Genomic DNA, 24,398 nt, shown 5'->3' with positions numbered 1-24,398 from the left:
AACAATTACGTAATTACTCTTAATATAATTATTAATTATATCATTTATTATCATTTTTAGTTAATTTGGAACTATAAGCTTTAATTATATTGTCAAACACTAATAAAAATCAATAAGCTGCAACTGCTAATTTTATCTACTAGCTCCAGGTAGGAGTGTGCACTATTTGGTTTCAAACCGAATAAACCGAATATCGAATCGAATCCAAATCAGAAAAAATCAAACCGAATTTTTTAAACGGTTTTCGGATCGATCGAAACCGAAACGTAATTCAGTTTTTGATTTGATTTTTGGTTTTGAAAATTTTAAATTTAGTTAACCGAAAACTGAATTAAAAACCGAATTCAAATTAATAACATATTAAAGGAGGAATGATTTTTAATTTTAAACAAAGGTGGGTTCGAGGTTTATGTTTGGAACATTCTATTAACGTTTTAGGCATCCAAGAATTTAAGCTCTCCAACTTAAATCACTTTGCTATTAAAGCAATGTGGGGCAATTTTCATTTCGAGGTTGCTTCATCGGGTGCTAACGGGATAATCGGGAGGAATAATCACCATTTGGGACCCTAGTTTCTTTGAGTGCAGGAGAGTCATTTGTTTTGATAATATTTTGATTGTAGAAGGCGTGATTGCTGGGGCTTCTTTTCCTACTTTTTTTCTGAACATTTATGCCCCTCAACAGAGGCGGCAAAAATGAATTTTCTGGAACTATATCAAAAAATTTATGTGCAATAACGTGGGTGGATTTATTGTAATCGGGGATTTCAATTCTGTTAGATCCCAACATGAGAGATTCGGAACACGTTTCTACCAATCTGAGGCAGATGACTTCGAGTATTTTATCAATGATTGTAACCTACTGGATATTAGTTTGGGTGACAGGTCTTTCTCTCGCTACAACAAGTCATTCTCTTAACGATCTTTGCTTGATCATTTTTTGGTATCTGAAGGCATCACAAATCTTTTCCCTACACTTTCGGGTATCATTCTCTCGAACGTGTGGTCCGATCATTGTCCCATCATTTTACGCAATGAAAGACTTGACTACGGTCCTACCCCATTTAAGCTCTTCCATTCTTGGTTTCAAGTGGAAGGTTTCGAAGATGTGGTTATAGCAGCCTGGAACGAGGATGCTTCTTCTAAGAGCAACAATCCTCAAATCATTCTCAAAGGTTGAGGCGGAAAAGAAAGAGATTATTAATCGTATTGCTAATATTGATGTGCAAGTTGATGCAGGTCATGTTTCGGATATCATGGCTACTGAAAGATGCATCTTAATCAAATCATTGCAACATATTGAGTCCTTGGAAGCTGAAAATCAAGCCCAGAAGTACAGGAAAGTCGCTCAGATAGCAGGTGTGATGTCTGATGGGACTTGGGTAACAAACCGATTCATGTAAAGAGGGGTTTCTCCAACTCTTTGTTGACAAATTTAAACCTACTGCGCATGCTTCCATTGCCTTTCATAGCAGTCATATTCGTATTATTTGTCCTTTAAAGGCGGATCTCCTTAGTTCTCCTTTTTCGGACATCGAGATTAAAGACGCAATTTGGTCTTGTGGTAGTGATAGATCTCCGAACCCAGATGGCTTCACCTTCAAGTTCGTGAAATATTTTTGGGACACTATCAAGGATGATGTTTTTGCTTGTGTCAGGAACTTTCACTTGACTTCCCATGTAACGACCCGACTTCGATTATCAACACACGACAATTTTTTTTTTTTTAAAGAAAGGCAGAAATCTGGCCAGGCCAGTTTGCGCGGTGCGCAAGCACCTGAGCGGCGCTCTCTAAAGCGTGTTTCCAGGTCAGAACCTGAACCAGCCAACAGATACCTGATATAGCCCATTTGCGCTGGGCGAACCCATACGCGCGACGCACTTTACTACATAAAAGCAGCTGACAGACAGTTTTATATACGAAACCCATTTTTTTCCAAACATAAACACTTAAACGTTAACCCGTTGAACAACCGACATGAATTACATAATCACAAGGTTTCGAGTTTACAAAAGGGGTACCATGACCCGTAATTTACCAATAACATTTTCGACCCACGAGTTTAAGTACCAAACAAAAGACGAGCATGGTGTTTGGGGTTAAACTACCCAAAACCTAGGTCGAATCACAAAAGCCCCCACTATCATATCAAAAGTGGGAAATCTCTAATCCAAACGAATACCCTTGCCTTTGTCCACGCCGGAGCCTAAAAAGGTAAACAACGAGAGGGTAAGCAAAACGCTTAGTGAATGCAATAATTATATATATATATATATATATATATATATATATATATATATATATATATATATATATATATATATATATATATATATATATATATATATATATATATATATATATATATATATATATATAACCTACTTACTTGCAATCACTTACACATTTAGCGCATATACGCTAGCAATAAAAATTAGCATACCATCGCAAAGTATAACGCTAAGTCTCCGATATCACAAGCTAGCACAACAATAGCATATAACACGAACAATACAATATGCTACACTACAACAAACAACCATGGTTAACCAAAAAACCAAAGGGAACGTTTCTCGCGAATGAACCGTTAGTCACACAGACGACACTAGTATGCATCACTAGTCCCTTGAGTGGTATCGAACGCCCAAACTTATGACCACCCGTTACACTCAATGTGGTATCGGTCGCCCGAACTTAAAACCCACATTTCATGCCACATATATGAGGATAGGGTATCGAACGCCCGAACTTAAAACTCGTATCCCACGCATTACTCACGATAATAAGGTATCGACGCTCGAACTTTAAACCCTTATTACATGAAAGGTACAATGTGATATCGATCGCCCTAACTTTAAACCCACATTCCACCCCCGCACACAAGCAAATAAATTATATACATACACGTATAATTATTCCACTCACCTTATATCTGCAAGAAGTGAAAGCAAGTAAGCACGCACGCTTCGATCGTCAATGAAATTTACCTATTACATTATTACAATCATCAACACATACCCACTTGGACTCACAACCCGCCCAATTAACCACAAGGTGCAATATTCACCTTTTTGTACTTTTAACGCTACCCGAAGGTCCAATTTTCGTCAAGGCTAGTGTCCGTGTTCCCAAAACACACATTTACACCTCTTTTGACACTTAAACACATTCTAACCCATTTCATTTACAAAAATCCATTTCGACACCCAAAATGGGTCAAACTCAAGCTTTCACTAGTTTCACACACAAAAACCCTTTTAATCAAGTTCACCAAATGTTTTGACACTTACAAGTTCAAAAATACACAGACTTAAACTTTTAAACACAAAACACAATAAATCGGGTTTTCACACAACTAATCAAACCCCTAACCCCCAAATCTTGCACCAGTTAGGGTTGAAACACAAATAAGTCTCACTTATGAACTTTATACATGAAATAACCTCAAACTCGGTTTACAGACTTACCACAACACTAAAGGGGATGCTAGGAAGCAAGAACACCAAGATTTGAGCTCGATCTAGCAAAAACCCACTTGAATCACTCAAGATCTTACTTTCTCACTCTACTCTCTCTAAACTTGAATGAGAAGAAGATAAGGTTGGTGTGTGAGAGTAAATGAGTTTTGGATAACCCTTGACCAGTTTTTGTGGTCTCAAATCGGATCTAGTGTGAAAAGACCAAAATACCCACTTTAAAGTGGAATAAAAACGAGGTGAGCTGTCAGCAGCTTCTGCGTGCCACATAGCCAGATGCGCGCCGCACATTCCTTCAGTCACGATTTTTGGCCAGCATTTCATATTGTAGCGACCCCGACAAATCGTCAAATGACGGCGTCATCTACGTATGGTCCCATTACATGGTCGTAAGTCTTTATAACAAAGTTTGACCGAAAAGTATGTCGCATTCATTTCATAAATAAGGGTGTTTCAAAGTTTACAAAAGTAGTTTCCATAACAAGTACATAACAATGTTAAAGTTTGTATGAAACACATGCGACACGATTAAAAGTAGTCAAAAAGACGCTCCACGTATGCAAGTATACTCGACATCCAATGCAAGTATCAAATAGTATGAGCGGAAGCATGTATCACCTAAGTTCAAGGACCTGAGAAAAACATAGAGAATCTGTCAACGAAAATGTTGGTGAAATCATAGGTTTAAATAAGTAAAATAGTAATAGTAAGTTGAACCACAAGATTTGCAACATCGATAAAGCCATAGTACATTCTAAAAGTTAATATTCACGAGCACCCAATTATCAAAGCTTAACGTTCCGTCCGTTGAATACCCCATCAATTAGTGCTAGAACAACACTGTTCCCGAAAATATATTTCATTCGTAAACGGTAGCGAACCGTTTGAATGAGGGTTTGTCAAACCCATATGGCCATATAACATAAGTTCTCGCTTACACCATCTGATGTAACTAATGATAATCGGATTGAGGATTTTCGTTCTAAACTCGTATGTAGAATGTTTGTTTTCCCGTTCTTGTGTTCACTTAGTTCAAAAGAATCGTTTATGCTTTCTCATCCCAAAAGTAAGTTTAAAAGAGTAAAAGTGGGACTATGATCTCACCTTGTATGCACGAACCAAAAAGTACTTCGACAAGTCACGTGTGCAAATAATAATGCTAGTCTTGACCTAAACAAATAGGTTGTATCAATAACGATAGTCACGAAGGGTCAAAGATGTTCAATTAGTCCTATGGCTCGTTACGACTCGATTAATATAGCATGTGAAGCAAATTGTCAAGTTTCATGCAAGATACAAGTATATAAACAAGTTAGGAAGGTTGCAAAAATCATTTGGTTAAGTTTGACAAAAAGTCAAACTTTGGTCGGTCAAAGTCAACGAAAAAGTCAACACGTTCGGGTCGTGTCCCGAACTATTTTTCTGAGGTTTTTAATCATGTATGAGCATGCTAGGACAAGTTACATGTGAATCGGAGGTGCGTAGCATAGCGAACATTATTCGAAAATTGCCCAAGTTGGACAGACCCAAACGGCGCGCCGCGCGGGTATATGGCGCGCCGCGCGGGTACCTGTGCAGAGAATTCTGGCAGTTTTTCAAAGTGTGCACGAACCAAAACCTTTTCTAACACAACTCTTGACCCGCAAACTCTTATAACGCCTATCATACATCGTTGGAAAGGTATCTTGACGAGTAAAACAACTAAACACATATCATCAATCAAACTTCCACTTGCAACAACCAAAACCCGCAATTAATGTTCCTCATTCAATGCATACAAGTCATAAATGAAATTAAATGATTTGGCAACCAAATTACATGAACGGTATGCCGTTTCGAAGGTAATTAAGCATACAACACAACCTAACACTTACAATTAACATTATCAAGCATTTAATGCATCAAGATTCAATTTACTTCTATCAAACCCTAACCCAAAATCACAAATTCAACAATCATGATTATGAAACTAATCCATGTCAACCTACATACCAATTTGAAGCTAGTGATGTTAGGAACACAATTTAAACATGAACTTTCATCATCAAACAACATATGATCATCCAAAATTCAAGAACCACACACCAAAATTCAAGTTCAGGCTAGTTACACTAAAACAACAAGATCGAGCATATAAATCATATATTCGTGTTAGACTTGAGCCATAGACACTAATTAACACTTTTATAAGTTAAAAACATCAAGAACACAAAATCTAGTGATTTTAGAAAGTTACCCAAATGAGATGAAGTTGGTATGGAATCGAAGAGGAGATCACGAGGAGTTCAAATATGTAATTTGTTTGGCAAGACGACCGCTAGCTCGATTTTGGATGATGAATCTTTGTATGGAAGTTGAGAGAAAAGTTGAAGTAGTAAGAGTGAAAGAGATGGGATTGAATGGATGAGAATGAGGGTTGACTCTTTGACCTAGTCAAAAGTTTCAACCCTTGGCAAGTTTGGTCCCTCAACTTTAAACCGGGTGCGGAAATTACCTAAACGAGATAATTCAACGCAAAAATAACGGGATGTGTTATAAACCTATAACGGAACTTAAATAGTTAAACGGAAAAGTAAACGGAAAAAGGCGGGATGTTACATTACCTACACCTTAAAAGAAATTTCGTCCCGAAATTTAAGTAGGCGTAGTAGTCGTTGTTTCTTCCTCGAGATCTTGCGTTTCCGAATTCACGAATAGATGAGGATACTTCCTTTGCATTTGATCTTGTCTTTCCCAAGTAAACTCGGGTCCTCTTTTGGCATTCCAACGAACCTTGACAATCGGAATTCGGCTTTGTTTCAATGTCTTGACGGAGGTGTCCACAATTGCAACCGGTTCCTCCACAAAATGAAGTTTGTCATCAATAGTAAGTTCTTCGAGAGGGATGACGATATCGGGTTCGGCAAGACACTTTTTCAAGTTAGATACATGGAAGGTAGGATGAACGGAGTTCAATTGAGGCGGAAGATCTAAACGATAAGCAACGGTTCCAATACGCTCCAAGATTTCGAAAGGACCAATATACCGCGGATTTAGCTTCCCGCGTTTCCCAAAACGGATTACACCCTTCCAAGGTGCGACTTTTAACATTACTCGGTCACCGACTTGAAATTCAAGATCGTTGCGTCGTTTGTCGGTATAGCTCTTTTGACGACTTCGGGCCGTCCTAAGCCTATCTCGGATTTGAACGATTTTCTCGGTGGTTTCGTGAATGAGTTCGGGTCCGGTGATTTGCACGTCGCCTACCTCGGCCCAACAAAGAGGTGAACGACATTTGCGGCCATATAGCGCTTCAAAAGGTGCGGCTTTAATACTCGCGTGATAACTATTGTTGTAAGAGAACTCGGCGAGGGGTAAGTGCTTGTCCCAAGCTTTTCCGAAATCAACCACGCAAGCTCGTAACATGTCCTCTAAGGTTTGAATTGTACGTTCGCTTTGTCCATCGGTTTGAGGATGATATGCGGTGCTCATGTCTAAACGCGTTCCCAACGCTTCTTGCAATGTACGCCAAAATCTAGAAACGAAACGGCCATCTCGGTCGGAGATAATTGATAATGGTACACCGTGTCGGGCTACGATCTCCTTAATGTAAAGTTGTGCAAGTTTCTCCATTTTGTCCGTTTCTTTCATGGCAAGGAAGTGTGCGGATTTGGTGAGACGGTCAACAATAACCCAAATGGTATCAAAACCGCCCGTCGTTTTTGGTAGCTTGGTGATAAAATCCATCGTTATCCCTTCCCACTTCCATTGCGGGATCTCGGGTTGTTGAAGTAGTCCGGACGGTCTTTGGTGTTCGGCTTTGACCTTGGAACATGTCAAACACTTGGAAACATACGTGGCTACGTCCCTTTTGATGTTCGGCCACCAATATAGTTGTTTAAGATCGTGGTACATCTTATTGGCACCGGGGTGAATCGAGTATCGTGACTTATGGGCTTCATCTAAAATAAGGCTTCGTAGATCTCCATAACTAGGCACCCAAATTCTTCCGGCGAAATATCGGAGTCCGGTTTCTTTAACTTCGAATCGAGAGGTGAGGACGTTCAAGTGTTCGAGAGAGATGTTTTCATCCTTGAGAGCCTCATCTTGGGCTACCCGAATTTGGCTATTAAGGTTTGTGTGGATGGTGATGTTTAAGGCTCGGACACGAAGAGGCACCGCTCTTTCTTTTCGACTTAAGGCATCGGCTACTACATTTGCCTTCCCAGGATGGTAACGAAGCTCGCAATCGTAATCGTTTAAGGTTTCTATCCACCTTCGTTGTCTCATGTTTAGTTGCTTTTGATCGAAAATGTGTTGAAGGCTTTTGTGATCGGTGAAGATAGTACTCTTGGTTCCATAAAGATAGTGTCTCCACATTTTAAGTGCAAAGACAACGGCTCCGAGTTCGAGATCATGTGTCGTATAGTTTCGTTCATGAATTTTGAGTTGTCGAGAAGCATAAGCAATGACTTTCGTTCGTTGCATCAATACACACCCAAAACCATGTTTTGAGGCATCGCAATATACAACAAAGTCATCATTGCCTTCGGGAAGTGACAAGATAGGAGCGGTGGTTAGCTTCGTTTTCAAGATTTGGAATGCGGATTCATGTTCGGTCGCCCAAATGAATTTCTTTCCCTTGTGAGTCAATGCGGTTAGAGGACGTGCAACCAAAGAGAAATTTTCGATGAATCTACGATAGTACCCGGCGAGACCCAAAAATTGACGAATGTGAGTAGGAGTAGTAGGAGTTTCCCATTTGCTAATGGCTTCGATTTTCGTGGGATCGACTTTAATACCTTGGTCACTTACAACATGACCAAGAAATTGAACTTCCTTTAACCAAAATTCACACTTGGAGAATTTGGCATAGAGTTGTTCTTGTCTTAAAAGTTCAAGCACAAGTCGGAGATGTTGTTCGTGCTCTTCTTCATTTTTAGAATAGATCAATATATCATCGATGAACACAATAACGAATTTATCGAGATACGGTTTGCACACGCGGTTCATAAGATCCATGAACACCGCCGGTGCGTTAGTGAGACCAAATGGCATGACAAGGAATTCATAACTACCATAACGAGTTCGGAAAGCGGTTTTGGAGACATCTTCCCCCTTAACCCTCAATTGATGATAACCCGAGCGGAGATCGATTTTCGAATATACACAAGACCCTTGTAGTTGATCAAAGAGGTCATCGATGCGAGGAAGAGGATATCGGTTCTTAACCGTCAATTTATTTAGTTCACGATAATCAATGCACATTCGTAGGGATCCGTCTTTCTTTTTAACAAACAAAATCGGAGCGCCCCAAGGTGAATGGCTAGGTTGGATAAAACCACGATCAAGTAGTTCTTGGATTTGACTTTGCAATTCTTGCATTTCAGATGGAGCGAGTCTATATGGTGCACGCGCTACGGGTGCGGCTCCTGGAATAAGATCGATTTGAAATTCAACCGGTCGATGAGGTGGAAGACCCGGTAATTCGTCGGGAAATACATCGGAATAGTCACTAACAATTGGCACATCATCGATGTGTTTCTCATCGGACTCGACTTTCTTAACGTGAGCAAGGATCGCTAAACAACCTTTACGGAGTAGTTTTCTAACTTTAATACTCGAAACGAGGTTGAGTCCGGTGCAACTCTTATCGCCATAGACGATCAAAGGTTCACCATTCTCGATAGGAATTCGGATTGCGTTAAGATCACAAAGAATGTGAGTTTTCGTTTTGACTAACCAATTCATACCGATTATTACATCAAAGCTTCCTAGTTCCATGGGTATCAAGTCAATTTCAAATTCCTTACCCAAAATGTTCAAAGTACACCCCCGGTAATATGTGTCGGCACTTAAGAGTTTTCCGTCGGCCACTTCGATGGAATAAGTAGTATCTAAAGGGTGTGGTGGAGTGCAAAGGGTAGGAGCTAAAGTCTTGGACACAAAACATTTATCGGCACCCGAATCGAATAAGCAAGTAACATAAGAGTTGTTGAGAAGAAACGTACCCGTGACTAGTTCATTGTCATCTCGGGCTTCCTCGGTGTTGATGTTAAAGGCTCGGCCTCGGTTGTTGGGGTTGGTTTTCTTTTTCGGGCATTCGTTCTTATAATGGCCCGTTTGGCCACATTCGTAACAAGTGACCGTTTTTGGAGGATTGGGCCCCTTTCGAGCGACGGGGGCGGTGCTTGTGCAATTGTTGGCCCTATGACCAACCCCTTAGCAACGGTGACAAATTAGCTTGTTACATTCGCCGTAATGATGTTTGTGGCACTTGTTGCACAAAGGTAAGTTTCCGACATAACCCTTCTTGCCGTCGTTGTTGAAGGGCTTTTTGGTGAAGGTGTTGTCGTTGTAGTTAGTTGAGGGAGTGGCTTCCCATTTCCTTTTGTTGCCACCCGACTTGTCCTCGGCCTTAGGAGCCGGTACTACGATTTCGTCAACCGTTTCAATTAATTGGCGAGCCATGTTCATAGCGGCTTGATGAGTAGTGGGTTTGGATGACATCACCCCTTGTTTGATGCTTTTTGGAAGACCGAGCATGTAGAGCTCAATCCTTTGAGATTCGGGGTTAACAAGATTAGGACACATCAAGGATAGTTCGGCGAAGCGTTGATTATAAGCCTTAAGATCGTTTCCGACCGCTTTCAAAGCTCTTAGTTCTTCCTCGAGCTTTCGGGTTTCTTCGCGCGGAAAGTATTCGACAATCATCTTTTCCTTCAAATCGGCCCAAGAGAGGGCATGAGCTTCATCGGTACCCACCGATTGAACATAGGTGTTCCACCAAGTGAGAGCAACACCGGAGAACGTGTGGGTGGAGTATTTGACCTTGTCTTGATCCCGACAACCGTTTATGCTAAAGACGGCCTCGGTTTGTTCAAACCAACGAGTAAGCACAACCGGTCCACCGGTTCCATCGTAAGTGTGAGGTTTGCACCCCATGAAAGCTTTGTAGGAGCATCCCTCGTTTGAGTTACCGGCCCCATTGTTGTTATTGTTGTTGTGGTTGTTGTTATTGTTATTGTTGTTGGAAGAGTGACCGGCCATGGCCGCATCTACGGCGGTAGCTATCATCCGTTCGAGAGCTTGTTCGGGAGTTTCATTGCGGCGTACACGACGAGGAGCCATTGTTCCTTCAAAACAAAAGAATACCGTTGGTTAGTATTCTAAATGATACTAACCGTGATATGGGATAAAGATAGAGAGAAAATTATCCTTGACCCGCCTTAAATTCTTTATGTCATAATGTCGGTATGTTCATATGAGTCACCGTAATATAATTTCCGGGAATTATATTACCCTAATTCATATGTGCATTCGACATTACATCATATAGTCAAGGTGGCGTGTCAATTAAATTATACAACGCAAGATTTGAATAGGATAAGAGTAGATATGAGTAAGAGAGTTCGAGTATAAATGCACAAATAGTCAAGTAATTCCTACGTCAAGTCTATATGCCGGTTGTAGTCTAGACTCACCAATGTACCCTAAGACTCGGGGTTGACACCAATGAACTCTAAATCCCTACAACCAAAGCTCTGATACCACTTGTAGCGACCCCGACAAATCGTCAAATGACGGCGTCATCTACGTATGGTCCCATTACATGGTCGTAAGTCTTTATAACAAAGTTTGACCGAAAAGTATGTCGCATTCATTTCATAAATAAGGGTGTTTCAAAGTTTACAAAAGTAGTTTCCATAACAAGTACATAACAATGTTAAAGTTTGTATGAAACACATGCGACACGATTAAAAGTAGTCAAAAAGACGCTCCACGTATGCAAGTATACTCGACATCCAATGCAAGTATCAAATAGTATGAGCGGAAGCATGTATCACCTAAGTTCAAGGACCTGAGAAAAACATAGAGAATCTGTCAACGAAAACGTTGGTGAAATCATAGGTTTAAATAAGTAAAATAGTAATAGTAAGTTGAACCACAAGATTTGCAACATCGATAAAGCCATAGTACATTCTAAAAGTTAATATTCACGAGCACCCAATTATCAAAGCTTAACGTTCCGTCCGTTGAATACCCCATCAATTAGTGCTAGAACAACACTGTTCCCGAAAATATATTTCATTCGTAAACGGTAGCGAACCGTTTGAATGAGGGTTTGTCAAACCCATATGGCCATATAACATAAGTTCTCGCTTACACCATCTGATGTAACTAATGATAATCGGATTGAGGATTTTCGTTCTAAACTCGTATGTAGAATGTTTGTTTTCCCGTTCTTGTGTTCACTTAGTTCAAAAGAATCGTTTATGCTTTCTCATCCCAAAAGTAAGTTTAAAAGAGTAAAAGTGGGACTATGATCTCACCTTGTATGCACGAACCAAAAAGTACTTCGACAAGTCACGTGTGCAAAGAATAATGCTAGTCTTGACCTAAACAAATAGGTTGTATCAATAACGATAGTCACGAAGGGTCAAAGATGTTCAATTAGTCCTATGGCTCGTTACGACTCGATTAATATAGCATGTGAAGCAAATTGTCAAGTTTCATGCAAGATACAAGTATATAAACAAGTTAGGAAGGTTGCAAAAATCATTTGGTTAAGTTTGACAAAAAGTCAAACTTTGGTCGGTCAAAGTCAACGAAAAAGTCAACACGTTCGGGTCGTGTCCCGAACTATTTTTCTGAGGTTTTTAATCATGTATGAGCATGCTAGGACAAGTTACATGTGAATCGGAGGTGCGTAGCATAGCGAACATTATTCAAAAATTGCCCAAGTTGGACAGACCCAAACGGCGCGCCGCGCGGGTATATGGCGCGCCGCGCGGGTACCTGTGCAGAGAATTCTGGCAGTTTTTCAAAGTGTGCACGAACCAAAACCTTTTCTAACACAACTCTTGACCCGCAAACTCTTATAATGCCTATCATACATCGTTGGAAAGGTATCTTGACGAGTAAAACAACTAAACACATATCATCAATCAAACTTCCACTTGCAACAACCAAAACCCGCAATTAATGTTCCTCATTCAATGCATACAAGTCATAAATGAAATTAAATGATTTGGCAACCAAATTACATGAACGGTATGCCGTTTCGAAGGTAATTAAGCATACAACACAACCTAACACTTACAATTAACATTATCAAGCATTTAATGCATCAAGATTCAATTTACTTCTATCAAACCCTAACCCAAAATCACAAATTCAACAATCATGATTATGAAACTAATCCATGTCAACCTACATACCAATTTGAAGCTAGTGATGTTAGGAACACAATTTAAACATGAACTTTCATCATCAAACAACATATGATCATCCAAAATTCAAGAACCACACACCAAAATTCAAGTTCAGGCTAGTTACACTAAAACAACGAGATCGAGCATATAAATCATATATTCGTGTTAGACTTGAGCCATAGACACTAATTAACACTTTTATAAGTTAAAAACATCAAGAACACAAAATCTAGTGATTTTAGAAAGTTACCCAAATGAGATGAAGTTGGTATGGAATCGAAGAGGAGATCACGAGGAGTTCAAATATGTAATTTGTTTGGCAAGACGACCGCTAGCTCGATTTTGGATGATGAATCTTTGTATGGAAGTTGAGAGAAAAGTTGAAGTAGTAAGAGTGAAAGAGATGGGATTGAATGGATGAGAATGAGGGTTGACTCTTTGACCTAGTCAAAAGTTTCAACCCTTGGCAAGTTTGGTCCCTCAACTTTAAACCGGGTGCGGAAATTACCTAAACGAGATAATTCAACGCAAAAATAACGGGATGTGTTATAAACCTATAACGAAACTTAAATAGTTAAACGGAAAAGTAAACGGAAAAAGGCGGGATGTTACACATATATACAATATGTACAAATCGGTTTCGGGTCTTACATCCAATATCTCGATTGGGTGTAATTCTTCATTTTTCTCTCTTATCCCTAAGAAAGAAAACCCGATTCACCTCCAAGATTTTTATCCTATTAGCCTTATTGGGATTCAATATAAAATAATTGCTAAGATCCTGCGAATAGATTGGTGTCTTTGATTTATGATGTTATCAGCCCTTTATATGACCAAAACGGACAGTTTTATTCGTGCAGTGTCGTTAGGCCGCAAGGCATTAGAATCAACCGATCAGAGTAGCGGACAGTGGTTTATTATTTATATTTTGCGGGGCCTATATTTACTTTTAACTTCTAAGGTAGAAGGTGTAAGTTAACCTAGGGTCATGTTTTTGAATGGTTTAACGAATTGAAGATCAAGTGGATAATTGTCTTTCTTTAAATTACCTGAGTAAAGGATAGTAGTTGGTTTAAGCTAATAGTCCTAATTGCGAAAAAGTAAAGAAAGTGGAAGGATATTCGGAGTATGCAGATCAGGGAAATGTTGACCAAGATATTAGTTTAGGCTAGGGAAAGGTAGTTATGTTTATGTTAAAGCTAAGATTGGAATGATGTAGATCTGGTTAGATGAGCCAATTACATAGACCTATTTATCTCTAGACTCTCAGAGTTCTCGTTGAGTAGTGAAAAGTAGGTCACTTGGTTGTATAATTGAAAGGTAACTATACCTCGGAGGTTATCCTCCGTAAAGCACTAGGTTTATTAGTGAGTTGAGCTCTAATCCTAACCCTCGTTATCAGTTTAGTTAACTGAATAACACCATGCCATGTTGATTGAACACTGATCACAAACGGAAGGAGTCCGTTGGGTTAAGTTGACAAAATCTTAAATGAAAAGTAACAACCATTTCATCATACTAATGAGATCATACTAATCGAAACATTATACAGCATTACAGTTGATATACTGAAAGTAAAGCAGATAGAAACCTATCAGATAAGATGACCCGTCCTAATCCATAAGGACGAATACAATAACATATGATTACATCGTGAGGTATTTGACCTCTATATGATACATTTTACAAATATTGCATTCATTTTTTAAAAGACAACCTTTCATTACATCGAAAGTTGAGATGCATGTATACCATTTCATAATATCCAACCTATAAATGACCTAATATGTCATTTACTTAATAATAATATCTATTGAACTCAACGACTTGAATGCAACATCTTTTGAAATATGCCATGAATGATTCCAAGTAATATCTTTAAAATGAGCAAATGCACAGCGGAAGATTTCCTTAATACCTGAGAATAAACATGCTTTAAAGTGTCAACCAAAGGGTTGGTGAGTTCATTAGCTTATCGAAATCAATCATTTCCATAATTTTAATAGACCACAAGATTTCAATTTTTCCATAAACATACATCTCATATCAGGCATTTCACAAACTGCATAGAGATAAAAATCATTCTATGGTGAACACCTGGTAACCGACCTTAACAAGATGCATATAGAATATCCCCATCATTCCGGAACTCCCTTCAGACATGATAAATTCGAAGTAGTAAAGCATCCGGTACTTTGAATGGGGCTTGTTGGGCTTAATAGATCTATCTTGAGGATTCACGTCAATTAGGGTGTCTGTTCCCTAATTCTTAGATTACCAGACTAAAAAGGGACATATTTGGTTTAATAATTCAACCATAGAATATAGTTTCGATTACTTGTGTCTATTTCGTAAAACATTTATAAAAGCAGCACATGTATTCTCAGTCCCAAAAATATATATTGCAAAAGCATTTAAAAAGGGAGCAAATGAAACTTACAATACGATATTTTGTAGTAAAAATATGCATACGACGGAACTGAACAATGCAAGGTTGGCCTCGGATTCACGAACCTATATCAGTTATATATATTAAAACATGTAATAATATTCAAATAAATTATTTATTAATATTAATATACTTGTTATCTTAATAATTTATATGTTATTGTAATAACTAGATTAATTATAACAATTTTATATTTTTATAGATAATAACATTTTATTTAAAAAAAATTAGTATGTAATATTAATTTAGTTATGATATATGAAATGAATATATATATTTTTATATAGATAATATTTATTTGTAATAATAATAATAAAAATAATAATAATAATAATAATAATAATAATAATAATAATAATAATAATAATAATAATAATAATAATAATAATAAAAATAATAATAAATAAATAACTACCTCAAAGAAGTAGCCCTTAAAAATTGCCCAAACTCGGATTTGAACCCGCGATCTCTCATTACAAACAAACACACCCAAACCACTCTACTGCCAGCTGTTTTCTATTTCATAACCATTCTTAATTTATTTAACCCATCTAACAGTTTATCTTCATCTTTCCCACCTTTATCGTTTAACATAATTCATCATCATAATCTATTTGGCTCAAAAGAAATCCTAGCAGTCTAAAAAAAATTGAGTTGGGTCTCGGCCCACTAAGCAATACAACTCGGCCCAACTAATTGCAAACTATATCTCAACCCAATTATTAAGACAGTTTTTACGGCCCAACTAGAAAACTGAAACTCATCGGCCCGCATCTCACTTAATCAACCCAACAACACAAGGTTTTATGGCCCAATAAAATGTAAGCCTAGTAACCGATTTTTAATATAACTTGCACGATGGAATTTTTGTGTAGGGATCATCTGGTAAACACAGGAACAACAAACGTATAATTTTTCCCCCTTACAGCTCATCCTAACCGTCAATTATTCGTTTATCATCATTGTCCATAATCATTGTCTTCATTTACTCTAATCCTTGTAACAGGAAGTAAAAGAAGAAATAAAAATAAACAGCAGCCTTAAACAGAAAAATATAGCAGCGGCAGTATTAAATAACAGCGATCGATTTACAGTAATATAGCAGCAGTTTGTGATGGTTTATGGTGGTCGTGTTGGTGTTCTCCAACGGAACAGAAACAGTAAGGAAAAACAGGTGCAGTATGAATAATAATGATGATGATTTTATGTGGGTTTTTGTGGTTCTAAATGTTACAATCGAAAATAACTGTAGCAATATATTCGATGATGATCATTTTGGTTAAACAGAGAATATGTATAAATGGGTTTCGTGAAGGTGGTGGTTGTATTCGGTGGTGACTAGGGTGTTTGGCTTCGGTTGTGTTCAATGGAAAACATAAGTATAAAGCAGATGTAGCGAAGGAAATTAGCAGTTACGATCTTAGTGTTTTATAGGTGGGGATTTGCTTTTGTGGTTGTTTGTTGTACTCGAATTAGGAAACAGAATCAGTGAGTTTGGTAGCAGTCCTTTGATGGTGGATCTTTGATAGGAAGCCTAAAATAAATCGTTGGGGTTTTGTGGTAATTGTTAGTGATTGTTCTCGGTGATTTGAGGTTCACGAACAAAGAAGAAAGAGGAGAGAGAGGGATGAGAGAGAAAGGGTTACTGTGGTGATCTACGACTTTCAACAGGAATTAAGCTAAGGGTGTTTGTCGATATTGATTAAATGGGTTTAAAGATGTCGGTTTGGTGTTGTTTGTTCTCGGACAAGAACAAAGTTGTCATAACCCGTCCTTAACCATAAGAACGCGTTAGATAACGTATGATTTCATTGCGAGGTATTGACCTCTATATGAGACATTTTTGAAAGAAAACTGCATATATTATACATTACAAACCATAACCATTATTTTTGTTACAAACTTAAGACAATAAAAAGAAGATTAACGTTTAGCGATAATCTTCGACTTACAAACTTTACAAATGATGACAACAACACGGTTTCTAGCATATTTTACAGTACAACATCTTGGATATGCAGTTTTATTTTTGACACAAACATGCGTACGCAAGATCCTGGTTAGATCCAACATGATGCAGCGGAAGCTTTAGAAATCACCTGAGAATAGACATGTTTAAAAAGGTCAACATAAAGTTGGTGAGATATAGGTTTAATGCCGGCTGCAATATATATATAGACCACAAGATTTCGTATATAATTAGTTTAATAAAAGTATTCTAAGTGGTTGAGCACTCGGTAACCATACTTAACATTTTCACGTCGCATATTCCCTTTAATATGAAATCTTACTACACCGTACCAAGTGTAGTCACAAAAACGAAGTACTGTGCAACCGTTGAATACTGGTCGTTCAGTCCGGTTGGGGTTGTCAGGCCCGATAGATCTATCAACAGGATTCGCGTTTACAATACCGCTGTAAATATTAGTTACCAAGCTACAGGGAAGTATGCCAGTGGTACAACTCAACGTAGAATATATTTTTCAGTTACTTGTGTCCATATCGTAAAACATAAAATACATGTATTCTCATCCCGAAATATTTAGAGTTTAAAAAAATGGGACTATATACTCACACTTGTCTTGATGATATATATAATTTGACTCGGTCTTCCGGTTGATATCACGGACCTATCCATATATAATATATCAATATGTTTTCATTTTAAACAAACGTTACATATATATATATATACTTGTTATACTTTTAATACTTTGAATATTTCCTTAGTCCGAAGTTAGCATTCCGATGTTAGTAATTCAATTTTTAATGGTTCATTTTTAGATGTTTAATATACCCGCAATAAATAAAACCCCCAACAAAATAAATAAAACCCCAACGTATATGTATTGGTCGAGATTAATCTTGACCCATGGTACCGGTGTTGTCAAATGACGTGTTGCGTACAATCATGGGATCTTATGATTAATCTTCTCGTGTTGTTTACGGGTAATCCTGAACCATATAAAATTGAATTATAAGTACATATATATAAAATATCATGTTATCTTAGAAGTATGTGATTTTATGTAAATTTTTCCAATGAATCCCGAAGTCATTTAAGCCTTGGATAACCAATTTTGTTTCGGTCATAGTTTCTTCGTTACAAGTCCGTTTTCGTTGATTCAACTTGCCATCTCCTTGGATCGAGTCCCTCTTTAAGACTATGAACTGTAAATACCTTAGTTTGTATTCAAAATCACACGGCATAGGTCAAACTTTAGTGAAACTTATGAAGTTAATCATTTTCGTTACAACAAAATCATTTAATGACCATTTTTCTAAAAATACTTATACTTTGAAAAACCAAGTTTTACCTTGTTAAATTAGCATATACATAAGTTATATTACAGGTCTTGAAGTATTTTAAAAGTTAAGTTAGAAGGATCTATTTAGTTTGCAAACAAGTTTGAAAACATTCAAACTATGTTCTTGTTGTTAAACTTGTATACCACAAAATATGATAGCTATATATATATGAATCGAATAAGGTTATGAACATAGTTACTACCTCAAGTTCCTTGGATAAGTTTGCTGTAAAAGAGAAGTAAGAAGCTAGAATCAAAAGGGTGATAGAAGTGGATGAAAGATTGGTAGTAAGTTGGTGTTCTTGGAGGGTTTTCTTGAAGTGTTTTTGTATGGTTTTCTTATGGTGTTTTAGTATGGCTTTTGAAGGTAGATCTTCTTGGTAAGTTACTGAATTGTTATGGAGTTCTTAGGGCTTTCAAGTAAAAGAGTTAGAGAGTGATTTAGAAGTGAGAATGGTGATCAAAAATTGGTTATGGGGATGGCATATAAAACGTGGCCAAGGGGGGGGGGGGACAAAACAAAATTCAAGCTTGTATTTTTGTATAATTATTGAAGTTAAATGTCAAAAAGAAGTTCCCTCTTGATGAGGGCAAGTATAGGAGCTGATTAGGTGGTGATTTGATGTGTATATACGAATAGTAAATACGTATAGAAGCTAGGTATGATACGAGTACAAATACTCTAAGTATACGTATAGAAATTTTGTGAAAAATGGAATGAGGATTCAAATATAGCTATCTTTTGTGAATACACTTATATGATTTTATGTATTTAAGTTCTTAAAAGTGATTAAATACATTACTTATACAATATATGTATAAACATTATAGTCTTAAGTATTTAAGTCAAATAACGTTACGTATTGTTATCGTTTTGAAAACTTAAGTTAGTAGTTTCAAAATACACATATAACTTGTTGTTATTAATACAAAATGAGATATTAAAACATTCATTAATCATGTTAAATATGTATATATACATATATATACACAAACGTATAATTATCATATATTGTATAGTTCGTGATATCATTGGTCAAACTAGACGGTCAAACGTTGTGTAAAATTCTTTTCGGAAATATAAGTCTCGACAATTTGGATTGCTTATCATGTTGGCAAGGTTTAATTTATGTAAATATTAATCTTATAAGTATAGTATGATCGAAAAAGTGCGGGTCGTTACATTACCTCCCCGTTAAATAAATTTCGTCCCGAAATTTTAAAATTGTACCTATTTTGCGTCATCGAGAAACAAATGCGGATACTTTCGTTTCATCTGATCCTCTCGTTCCCAAGTAAACTCGGGACCTCTTCTAGCATTCCAACGAACCTTAACAATTGGTATATTACTCTGTTTGAGCTGTTTAACTTCACGGTCCATGATTTCGATTGGTTCTTCAACGAATTGTAGTTTCTCGTCGACATGAATTTCTTCAAGAGGAATGGTGAGGTCTTCCTTTGCAAGACACTTCTTAAGGTTTGAGACGTGAAAGGTATTATGTACTCCGGCGAGTTGTTGTGGTAACTCGAGTCGATAAGCTACCGGTCCAATGCGTTCGATGATCTTGAACGGGCCTACGTACCTTGGGTTCAGTTTACCCCTTTTGCCGAAACGTATTACACCTTTCCAAGGTGACACCTTTAGCATAACCATGTCCCCGACCTGAAACTCTAATGGTTTCCTTCGAACATCGGCGTAGCTCTTTTGGCGACTACGGGCTGTTTTCAATCTCTCCTTGATTTGCACTATCTTCTCAGTCGTTTCATGTATGATCTCGGGACCAGTTAAATGTCGATCTCCTACTTCATTCCAACAGATAGGAGATCTACACTTCCTTCCGTACAATGCTTCGAATGGCGCAGCTCCAATGCTCGCATGATAACTATTATTATACGAGAATTCTGCTAACGGTAGGTATTTATCCCATCCGTTTCCAAAATCGATCACACATGCCCTGAGCATGTCTTCGAGAGTCTGAATCGTTCTTTCACTCTGTCCATCGGTTTGTAGATGATATGCGGTACTCATATCCAACCGAGTTCCTAGTGCCTCCTGTAGTGATTGCCAAAACTTTGAGGTAAATCTACTATCACGATCGGATATAATGGAAATAGGTATTCCATGCCTTGAAACAACTTCCTTTATATACAATCGTAATAGTTTCTCCATTCTATCTGTTTCCTTTATAGGCAAGAAATGTGCAGACTTGGTGAGACGATCAACAATCACCCAAATGGTGTCGTATCCCCAGGCAGTCTTTGGTAACTTCGTGATGAAATCCATGGTAATACCATCCCATTTCCATTCTGGGATTTCTGGTTGTTGAAGTAACCCTGACGGCTTTTGATGTTCTGCTTTGACTTTGGAACAAGTTAAGCATTCCCCAACATATGTTGCAACGTCTGTCTTCAAATTAGGCCACCAATAATGCGTCTTAAGATCTTGGTACATCTTTCCAACTCCAGGATGTATCGAATATCTTGTCTTATGTGCCTCGTTCAATATCAACTTCCTTAATCCACCCAACTTCGGTACCCAAATACGATTTGCAAAATATCGAATTCCATCTTCCCGCATAACGAGTTGCTTCGCATACTTCTTCATTATTTCATTTCCTATATTTTCTTTAGTAAGTGCTTCTCGTTGAACTTCTTTGATTTGTGAGTTGAGATTCATACGAATTTTTATGTTCATTGCTCGAACTCGAATTGGTTCTCGTTCTTTTCTGCTTAAAGCATCGGCCACCACGTTCGCCTTTCCGGGATGATAACGAATTTCACAATCATAGTCGTTTATTAACTCGACCCACCTACGTTGCCTCATGTTCAATTGTTTCTGATCAAAAATATGTTGAAGGCTTTTATGATCAGTAAACACAGTGAATTTAACCCCATACAAGTAGTGTCTCCACATCTTCAATGCAAACACGACTGCTCCCAATTCTAGATCATGCGTCGTATAATTCCGCTCGTGAATCTTCAATTGTCGGGATGCAAATGCAATTACTTTCTTTCGTTGCATAAGAACACAACCAAAACCTTGTCGCGAAGCGTCACAATATATTTCAAAATCATCGTTCCCTTCAGGTAACGATAAAATAGGCGCCGTAGTTAACTTCTTCTTCAATAATTGAAATGCGTTCTCCTGCTCCGAGGTCCATTCGTATTTCTTCCCTTTTTGCGTTAATGCTGTCAACGGCTTAGCTATTCGAGAAAAATCTTGAATAAACCTTCTATAATAACCGGCTAAACCCAAAAATTGGCGTATCTGCATTGGTGTCTTAGGAGTCTCCCATTTTTCAATAGCTTCAGTTTTTGCTGGATCAACCTGAATTCCTTCGCTATTAACAACGTGACCAAGAAATTGCACTTCTTTCAACCAAAAAGCACACTTAGAAAATTTAGCATAAAGTTGTTCTTTTCTCAACAACTCCAGTATCAACCTTAAATGCTCTTCATGCTCTTGCTCACTCTTGGAATAGATAAGAATATCATCAATGAAAACGATAACAAACTTATCTAAATACAGACTACAAACTCGATTCATGAGGTCCATGAATACAGCTGGCGCATTCGTCAATCCAAACGGCATAACCAAAAATTCGTAATGACCATAACGTGTCCGAAAAGCAGTTTTCGGAATATCCTCTTCTTTGACGCGTAGTTGATGATAGCCCGATCTTAAGTCAATTTTTGAATAAACACATGATCCTTGCAATTGATCAAATAAGTCATCAATTCTCGGTAGTGGATACCGATTCTTGATAGTTAACTTATTTAATTCACGATAATCTATACACATTCGGAAAGATCCGTCTTTCTTCTTGACAAACAAAATTGGAGCTCCCCACGGTGATGTACTTGGTCGTATGAATCCACGGTCCAATAATTCTTTTAACTGACTTTGAAGTTCTTTTAACTCGGACGGTGCAAGTCTATATGGAGCACGAGCCACTGGTGCAGCTCCTGGTACTAAATCTATTTGAAATTCTACCGATCTAAATGGAGGTAATCCCGGCAATTCTTCCGGAAAAACTTCAGGAAAATCTCTTGCCACAGGCACGTCGTTGATGCACTTTTCTTTCTTTTCGATTTTATTAACATGTGCTAAAATAGCGTAACATCCCTTTTCTAAACACTTTTTGGCTTTCAAACAGCTAATGAGTTTTAGCTTTGAATCACCCTTCTCTCCGTAAATCATCACCGGCATTTTATCCTTACCAGGAATACGAATTGCCTTCTTGGCACAAACAACTTCTGCTCCTACTTTGGACATCCAGTCCATGCCGACTATTACATCAAAACCTCCCAATTCTACGGGTATTAAGTCGATTTTAAACGTTTCTCCGGCTAAATTTATTTCACAATCACGACAAATTTTATCGGCTTCAATTAGTTTACCATTAGCTAACTCAATCAAGTACTTAGCATCTAGAGGTAATGATGAACAATTCAATTTAGTGTAAAAATTTATACACACGTAGCTTCTATCGGCGCCAGTATCAAATAAAATAGATGCTGATAAGTTATTAATGGTAAACGTACCCGTAACAAGCTCCGGGTCTTCTCGTGCCTCTCTAGCATTAATAACAAACGCTCTTCCACGTGCAGGTCCGCCATTCTGATTCGGGCACTGACTCTTATAGTGACCTTGTTTTCCACACCCAAAACAAGTAATGTTAGCCAAAGCAGTTCTATTTGCGTTGGTGGCAGGAGTCTTGTTACCATTTGCATTTGTAACGAGAGCCTTACAATCTTCAGCAAGATGTCCCTGTCTATTGCATTTGGTGCACAACACACTGCAGTAACCAAAATGATGTTTGTGACAACGGTTGCATAAAGGACTTTGTCCTTTGTAACCAAAGCCTGAACCGCTACCCGCACCTTTCGTGGTTTCTTGTTTCTTATAAGGTTGTTGTTGGTTACCTCGATCATAACCTCCATTCCACTTTTTCTTGTTCCCCAATACCTTCACCTCAGTATTGAATGCTTTCTTGTCCAAAATGACCTGATCCATTAGCTCGTTCGCCATGGTTATAGCTTCATGAATTGTCTTAGGTTTCGACGCCGTAACGTTTGCCTTGACCTTTTTGGGCAAACCACCTTTGTACATTTCAATCTTCCGTGCTTCGGTTGGGACCAATTCAGGACATAGTAAAACTAATTCCATGAATCGCTGGTTGTAGTTGGTGATTTCAGTACCAACCACCTTCAAACTTCGTAACTCATCTTCTAACTTAATAACCTCATTCCTTGGACAATACTCGGTGATTATCATTGCTTTGAATTCTTCCCATGGAGTATCATAAGCTACATCTCCTCCTACCGCCTTCACATAATTCTTCCACCATGTGAGTGCACTATCTTGTAAAGTGCACGATGCATACTTGGTCATGTCTTTTTCATCACAACCGCTGATTTTGAACACCGTCTCCATCTTTTCTATCCATCGGGTTAAACCGATAGGTCCTTCCGTTCCACTGAATGATGAAGGTTTGCAAGCTTGAAACGTCTTGTAGGAGCATCCTACACGAGGATTTGGATTAACTGCAGTAGCTCTTGCAGCTTCGACCCATAGCATTCTATCGTTGACTCGCTGGTTGATGAAGTTCTCGACTTCTTGTTCCGTCATTCGGTTCAATCGCGCCATTTCCTAATGAAAGAAAATAATTATTCACATGGATTATTATAGATGTAGTATGTATTTATAGTACATTTATAGCTTGTTAATAATATGAACCAGGTATTATTATAAAAGCCTTTTCTTCTTATTAGCGTTTTATAATTATATCTTGGGTAGTACCTACCCGTTAATGTTCATACTTAATAGCTTAGTACAGAATCAATTACTACAATCTAAATAATACTTAACCATGGAAAATTATTGCATTTCATACTTCGCTATTTTACATATGCTTATCTTACATCAAACTTTAAGCAAACCACACTAATAATATTATACAAAACATTA

General features: G+C 37.8%; 1 protein-coding gene across 1 annotated transcript; it reads left to right on the top strand.

Annotated features, from left to right (window-relative positions):
• Positions 1-726: 726 nt before the first annotated feature.
• On the top strand, positions 727-1,844 carry LOC139849284 (uncharacterized). The gene is made up of 4 exons (XM_071838941.1): positions 727-853; positions 953-1,174; positions 1,239-1,381; positions 1,503-1,844. Exons 1-4 carry the CDS (start codon positions 727-729, stop codon positions 1,842-1,844), a joined length of 834 nt encoding a protein of 277 aa, XP_071695042.1.
• Positions 1,845-24,398: the final 22,554 nt, after the last annotated feature.

This window comes from Rutidosis leptorrhynchoides, chromosome 5 (assembly GCF_046630445.1).
Source record: "Rutidosis leptorrhynchoides isolate AG116_Rl617_1_P2 chromosome 5, CSIRO_AGI_Rlap_v1, whole genome shotgun sequence".
NCBI lineage: Eukaryota > Viridiplantae > Streptophyta > Magnoliopsida > Asterales > Asteraceae > Rutidosis > Rutidosis leptorrhynchoides.
Note: the sequence above shows the minus strand (reverse complement) of the source record. Positions and strands in the feature narration are given on the sequence as shown.